Source organism: Orycteropus afer, unplaced genomic scaffold, assembly GCF_000298275.1.
Source record: "Orycteropus afer afer isolate SDZICR_OR568_19922 unplaced genomic scaffold, OryAfe1.0 scaffold00311, whole genome shotgun sequence".
Classification (NCBI taxonomy): Eukaryota; Metazoa; Chordata; class Mammalia; order Tubulidentata; family Orycteropodidae; genus Orycteropus; species Orycteropus afer.
Genome location: NW_006921898.1, coordinates 2,888,117 through 2,895,580, shown reverse-complemented (window position 1 = coordinate 2,895,580; position 7,464 = coordinate 2,888,117). Strand labels below are relative to the sequence as shown.

The following is a 7,464-nucleotide window of genomic DNA, read 5'->3' as shown; positions in this document are numbered from 1 at the left end:
TGCCTTTACCTGCAGTGGGTGACCAGGGGGCAGCAGACAGCAAATCTCTCCCTGAAGGGGCTGCCACCATCACAGGTAATGAGGGACTCTGGGCCCTGGATTGTCAGATCTTATGATTTCTCAAAGTAAGTCAGGCACCCAGGTTTTTAAAAAACTGACAACCAATTTTTTTTTTTTTTACATGAAATTCCATTGCTTTTTTTTATTTTAATGCTTTATATGTATATATATAAAATTATGATTTGGATGAAAGTTTACAGAGCAAATTCACTTTCCATACAGCAGTTCACACACACATTGTCTCATGACATTGACTACAATTTACCCCAATGCAACAGCTCCCCTCTCACCTCTGATAGTTACCTCTTCTCTGTGTCCATCCCTCTGTGCACTCCTGCCCCCGAGCTGTCTCCCTGTGCATAAATAGCCCTTCTTTCTTCCATGATTGTTTTCTCCAAGGAGTGTATCTACCTCAGGTACATGTTCAACTCATATGCCTGTCTTTTGTTTGGCTGGAAGCGACAGGTGTGGGTTCAATTCCAGACCTGAAGGGCAGTTAGGGGCCATAGTCTTAGTGGTTCCACCAGGCTCTATCGGACCAGCAAACCTGGTCCCCCACCCTTTTTTTCCCAAATGATTTAGAGTTTGTTCCACATTGTTCTCCCTTTCTATTCAGGATCACCTACATAGATCCCCCTCCGAGTGGTTGACAGTGGTAGCTGGGTACCATCTAGTTCTTCTGGTCTCATAGTCATCTAGACTGAGGATTGCATGGTGTACTGGTCACGAGGACTAATTCTTTCCATGAATCTTTGGTTTTCTTCATTCTTCTTTGCTCTGGACGAGGAGAGACCCATTGTTGCATCTAGATGGCTGCTTGCAACCTTTTAAGATCCCAGTCGCTACTCGCCAAAGTAGAAGGTGGAACGATGATTTGCATAGTATATTATGCCAATTGAGCTTGATATCCCCTGCGACTATGGTCCCAAGCCCACAGGTTCAACTACTCACTCCCTCTGGATAGCTGGCTATGACCAAGAAGTGACTACAACCTTGTCCCTTGTCAGCTCTACTATACCCCTGGGAATTCTTACAGAACATACAAATACACTTGTAGAACCATTGTCTGCCAACCCTATACATGGTCTTGGGTACAATCCCTGCTGCATAGACATACCTAATAGTTCAGCCTGCCCACCCATCTATCTACCTGTATACCAGTGTTTGCCTTCACTGACAACACAGTACTGTATGTGCAAAAGGATTCATCTTTGAAAAAATTGACAACCAATTTTTAACAATGTATGTAATATTGTCGATGTCAACCTGAGCACAGCCTCAGATTGGACCAGCTCTTTGTGAACTTTGGCTGAGGAACTGTCATATGCAAATTTTGTAAATTTGGGGCAATTGTTTCTGGAATCAAACCAGAACAGATAGGTAGAAATAGCAAAGACACCTGGACTCTCAGAGCTGGAGGTGTCCTCCTTGTGGCACAGGCAGGGGGGCCAAGGCCCAAAGCAAACTCACTCTTAGGCCCTGGCCTGTTGCCCAAGCCTACTTGCCTCTTGGCTAATGGTGTTTCAGAACATTAGCCAACACTAGGGTTTTTAGCAAAGGAAAGGAGAAACCCTCTTTCAGAAAGACACCAGTCCCACATGTCACCAGCGGCCCTTGAGCAAGACTGATTTCATAGGAGCTCTGGTGGCATAGTGCCTAAGGCACTTGACTGCTTACCAGAAGGCTGGTGGTTCAAACCCAGTAGCCACTCCTCGGAAGGAAGACTGGGCAATCTACTTCCGTTGAGACAGATTGCATAGTATCTAAAAAGGGCCATGAGTGGCAGTGGGTTAAAGAAGAAACAATGACAGGGATCCACAGGGCACTGGTGCTGGTGGTAGGCTTGACTGTGGTGGCCTGTGCAGCCCAGCACCAACTGAGCTATGAGGAGATTGTCACCCAGGCCGTGCAACTCTTCAATCAGCGACAGAGAGGAAAGCCCCTCTTCCGCCTGCTAGAAGCCATCCCACCACACAGCTTGGTGGGTGTCAACAGGGCCCAGGCCAGGGAAGAGGGTAGGAGGTCTAGTTCCAGGGTGACCTTGGGCAATGTATCCCTGGATCTTGGTTTTCTTTTGTGAAACAGAGAAGTAAGTAACACCTGCCTTATAGTTATCTGTGATGACAGCAAGCAGGAGACGGTGTCTGTCACAGACCAAAAGTGCTTGGTTAACATTAGCTAATACTGCTGTTATTATTATGATGTTCCTCCAGGTAAAACAAGATTCTCATCTGGGGTCTAGCAGCTAAACTAAGAGCTTTGCCCAAGGATAAAGCATTGCATCTGGGAGCCTGGCCTGTACTCAGGCCTTCTGCAGAGCTGCTTTAAAGGCAACAACTGGGCTGGTGTCCTGGCAGCTGAGCACGTGGGGCAGAGATTCTTGTTCCTATTTTACAGATGAGGAAATTGAGGGCCAAAGACAAGAAGTGATCCTTCAAGGTCAAACAGCTATTAAGTGGAATCCCACTGAGAGCTCAACATGCCTTAAATCTCTGCTGAGGCCACCTAATAACCCCCCTTGCTTCAGTGGGAAGTGCTGGATCATGCAGACCTAGGCTAAGTCCCTTCCAACTGTTTAATTTTAACCCCTCTTTGCCTCTGTTTCTTTATCTATAAAAGAAAGATGGTCATGTTTTCATTTTTTTGCTGTTTCTTTAGAACTCCACCTCAAGGATCCCTCTCAACTTCAGGATTAAAGAGACTGTGTGCCGCTCAATCTGGCAGAGACAACGTCAAGACTGTGCTTTCAGGGAGGGCGGGGTGAGTGTTCTTGCCCTGAGAAGGGCTCTCTGGGGCCTCAAGGCGGACTCTATCTGCCTCCACTCACCTCATCTGGTCATGTGAGCACTGAATGTGGAAGCCTTTTTAAATACTACTTTTTTTTTTTTTTTTGCCTTTCATATAAATTATTGTAAATCATTATTATAAGAGCAATACCTGCTACAATTTTTTTTTTTTTCAAAAAAGAGTAAAAGTAGGTCATACTCCACCTAGAGGAAACTGCATTTTTAAAATAAAATTAGAAAAGTAACAATTACAGCAAGTTTAGAAAATGTGGAGAAGCAAAATAAAACATAATAGAAATCTCTTGTAACTCCACTACTCAGGGATAGACAACATTAAACACTTGGTGTACCATTCTCTGTATCTTTTTTTGGGTACCCATGCAGATTTTAAACAAATAAGGCTTCCTCTGGGCACACTGATTTATATATGCCTTTGCCCTATAATTGGCTTACAGGGACCTTCTTTATTTTAATGGGTACACATCTAGTTGCTCTAGATAGCTCTTTTAAGAGAAGAGAATGTCTTTCACCCCTGGTTCCGGGGTAACCACCCTCGGGCCAGCATCATTGGTTTGAGGGAGGATTAGGGAAAATCCCATGGGGCGGGGTGGGGGGAGGGAAGGAGGCAGGCACGTTCGCACTGGTCTACACCGCCCCTTAGGCTTAGGGACCCAGGCAGCTCCCAACTTTCGGGGTGGCCCCAACGCTTCTAACCCTTGACCTCGGTCCCCTGCAGGAGGAGCGAAAGTGCACTGGCAACTTCCTCATGGTGCGGAAAATCCGCATCCTCGTGGCCAAATGCTCCAAGGATCCCCCGCGCGACCAACAGGTGGGTCTGCGCCACGCTGCGAAGACGGGATAGGCCGAGCGGTCCCCGCCCCTTTGCCCTTCTCACCGCCTCTCCCTCTCTCTTCTCCCTTTCCAGCTTCTCCTCTCCCTGCCTGGCAGTCCCAAGTCCAGGCCGCTGCCTGAAATCACCCTATTAACTCCTTACATCCCCTTCGCTGGCGGCTCATTTCTTAGTTAACACCGGGACTGAGGTGCCGCCGCCTGGGCACTTGACTTCAGCGCGTTGGCCCTCAGCTCACTCTCTGGAAAATGGGGGCCGATTAAGCTCCTCTCAGTGCAAGCTCTTGGGAGGGTTAATAGCCACGCTTTGTGGGGTACTTAATGAATGAATGCTAGCCAGGCAGGAGGTGGGGCGGGGAGAGAACTGAGGTCCGAGATGACGGGTGCTGGGAGTCGTCTGGGAGTAGGAGTTCCAAGGATACTGAGGGTGCTCTGGGTTCTGACCCTCAGAGATCCCTTGGCTCACTCCACCCCCAAAACTAACGTTTGGAAAACCTAAAATCTGAGGTGGAGCCTCCTGGCAGGTAAGTGGAACTGCCAGGACGGAAATGAGTCCCCAGAGTCCAGGCCTGCCCCAGACCATCTCCAGCATCCCACACCTTACCGCCCTGCTTACCTGTGCTTCAGTCTCAGCTTTGGGACTTCTGGCCTCAGGAAGGGCCTTAGGGAGGTCGGAAAAGGTCAATAATGGTCATGGGGATGAAGAAAGGTAATAACTTAGGTGATGGGGGTGACTATCCGGTGTCACTTCCGCAGGCTCCCCGGGAGAAGCGCTCTGCTGAGTCCTCTCTGGAGGCCAACATCAACAAGCTGCCGCCTGCTGCCAGGGAACTGTATGAGAAAGCCAAGTACGACATCATTGCCAACATCCTTCGTAATTTCTAGGGCCAGAGAAGGAAGGGGGGACACTCTGCACCCCCACTATGACCTCCTGTTCTCCACCTATCCACCTCTCTCTGCTGCTTTGAAGTGGCCCTCAGCCCCCTCTTTCCTGTCCAGCCCAGGGGTGGCCACTTTTAGGGGGCTCTGAGAGCCCTGAATTGGCCTAGGCTCCTTTGCCTTTGTATACCTGCTTCCCACTCCCTAGAATTCTGCATCTTGCGTCTCATATCATACTCCTCCTTCAAGGCAGAACCCAAAAGTCACCTCCTGCAGGAAGCCTCCCCTACGCTTTCTGGGCAGAGGCGACCTCCCTTCATCTGTGCACTCAGGATCTTCAAACTCATGATCTTCAGGCGTCCCCTATCAGACAGCACTATGTCTACTCACAGCTGGGCCCCCCGAGCCACCTGCTTGTGGCTGTGGAATGAATTTCTTAACAGGGTGCTCCCAACATCCTGAGAGTGTGGTTCTTTTTGTGTAGGACCCTGAGCACATCTGCTTCCTACCCAGTCACTGTGACAACCAGTTAATTGGGTAACTGGTACCTTCTGCATAGTTTTTCTGTAAACCTAAAACTGCTTTAAAAAATAAAGTCTATTTAAAAATAATTTCATGGTATACACTCCATTTTACAACCAGCTAGTTTATTTAATACATTTAATACATACATACATGAGTCACTATTGATCTACCATATGACTTATCCTATCTGCCTAATAATGTTCCACTGGGTGGCTAGACATCCACTTATTTATTGTTGTGTGTGTGTGTATCTATCTATCTATCTAACCCAATTCCTGGCAATTCAATATTTTTCAGGTATACAGTTTAGTGACATTAATCATGTTGTGCAATCACTATCCATTAACGTTGCTAAATTTCCATTTATTTAAAGCATGCCTCTACTGGACCCTGAAGTTGTCCCCGCCCCCCCACCTTTTTTAATTGTTATAAATAACACTGGGATGAAAATAAATTCCTAGAGTGGAAGTGGATCAAACTGTTTAGATATTTTAAGAATTTAATGTACTGCCAGATTGTCTAGGAACAGCTCTGGTGGTGTAGTGCCTAAGGCATTTGACTGCTAACCAGAAAGCTGGCGGTTAAAACCCACCACCACTCCTCGGAAGGAAGATTGGGCAATCTACTTCCATAGAGATACCACCTTGGAAACCCAAGGAGAGGTCGTTATGCGTCGGATCCGACTCGATGGCAGTGCGCTGCCTTGCATTAGACTGTCTAGGATGGGAGCAGAGTCCTTCAAGCAGTTCTATTTATACTATTGGGAAGTAAAGGAGCTCTGGTGATATAGTAGTTAAGGCACCAAAAGGCTGGTGGTTCGAATCCACCAGCTGCTCTGTGGGAGAAAGATGACACAGGCTCCTTCTGTTACAGCCTTGGAAACCCAATTGTGGGGGGAGTTGCTATAGGTCAGAATCAACTCAATGGCAGTGAGTTTGTTTTTTGGTATTGGGAAACAGGGAATTGCCTAAGTGACTCAATAGGGGAATGATTAAGTAATTTGTGCAATATCCACCAGATAGAATATTGTGCAGCCTTTAAAATAAATTTGAACACAATGTTACATCAAGGCAAATGCTTGTGTTAGAATACATAAAGCTTTTGAAAACCTGACTAAATAAAACAGAGACAGAGGGCAATAAAAAGTTAAAGTTAGAAATAGGAAAGGAGAGACAGATGGTCATGGGTACAGAGAGATCGACAGGGAATACATATAATGGCCAGTTGTCTCAGAGGAGCATGAGGAGGTGATTAGAGGCTCAGGACCAGGAAGGTCTACAACTGAAGTTCATCTAGCCTTGAGTGCAGGGCCATGGACCATAATTCAAGGACAAACAATTCCAAAGTTATTTAAACTACTCAAAATCAAACGACGGAAAGCTTCCCCTAAGATTTAATACTAAATCCTAAAAAGAGAGTATAAGAAATTATGAACCAGTTCTCCATAGACTATTGGCAAATAATAATCAAAGACTATTGGTGGTGGTGTCTGTTGTCCCACTCTCCCTGGGATCTGGACTCCAGGGACCCCGCCCCCCTCTGGCTTCTTTCACTGAGTATTACCGTTTTGACATTCATCCATGTTATGTGCATGAACAGTTCATTCCTTCTGTTGCTCAGTATGAATTTATCACAATTCGTTAATTCATTTGGTTGATTCTTTTCCCCGCTTCTTCTTTTTGAGCAGGTCTTATCTTGAGTAGGTCTCCTCCCTTCTCTCAGCTTTGGCTCACTCATCTATAAAAATTGGGATACCTACTGCTTCCAGGCTGTTGGGAGGCTCTGTAAGAAATCCAGGAGGAGAGTCTTCCCTGGGACAGAGGGCCTGAGGGCCCCAGACCCTCTGTCCCTGGGACCACACATCTATCTGTTGGGGTTGCTGTGTCTGAACTTGTCTTAGTTCTCCAGTGCTGCTGTAACAGAAATACCACAAACGGGGCCTTTAATAAACAGAACTTTATTTTCTCACAGTTTAGGAGGCTAAGAGTCAGAAATCACGGTGCTGGCATTAGGGGAAGGCTTTCTCTGCCAATTCTGGAGGAAGGTCCTTGTCTCTTTTCAGTTTCTGTTCCTGGGTTTCTTGGTGATATTTATGTGGAGTCTATCTTTCCCTCTGTTAGTGCTTCCTTCTCTGTGCCTAATCTGATATATAGCTCAAAGGTGATTGACTTTCTGTATTTCCCTCGCCCTCAGCAAGGACCTCAGTTCATTGTGGTTCTTTACCTGGTGGGGTGACCCAAACCTTCATTCCTGAAGGGTCTGGGCCATTAGCAGTCATATCAGAATTGGGTTGCTGTAATTTTCCATTGACTTTAATCACAGGGCATGGGAATACTAAGAGACGTCCTAAAGAATCTCCTGTATT

At 46.6% G+C, this 7,464-nt stretch overlaps 1 protein-coding gene across 1 annotated transcript; it reads left to right on the top strand.

Moving 5' to 3' along the window:
- The first annotated feature begins 1,864 nt into the window (after positions 1 to 1,864).
- LOC103206341 (15 kDa protein B-like) lies at positions 1,865 to 4,580 on the top strand. The gene is made up of 4 exons (XM_007951791.1): positions 1,865 to 2,041; positions 2,719 to 2,820; positions 3,583 to 3,675; positions 4,452 to 4,580. The coding sequence occupies exons 1-4, from the start codon at positions 1,865 to 1,867 to the stop codon at positions 4,578 to 4,580; spliced, it is 501 nt and encodes a 166-aa protein (XP_007949982.1).
- The last annotated feature ends 2,884 nt before the right edge of the window (positions 4,581 to 7,464 follow it).

Excerpts from the sequence above, each read along its gene's own strand:
- LOC103206341 (XM_007951791.1), top strand. The coding sequence starts at position 1,865 with ATGACAGGGATCCACAGGGCACTGGTGCTGGTGGTAGGCTTGACTGTG. Across the intron at positions 2,042-2,718 it reads CCATCCCACCACACAGCTTG|AACTCCACCTCAAGGATCCC; the intron begins GTGGGTGTCAAC and ends CTGTTTCTTTAG. Across the intron at positions 3,676-4,451 it reads ATCCCCCGCGCGACCAACAG|GCTCCCCGGGAGAAGCGCTC; the intron begins GTGGGTCTGCGC and ends TCACTTCCGCAG.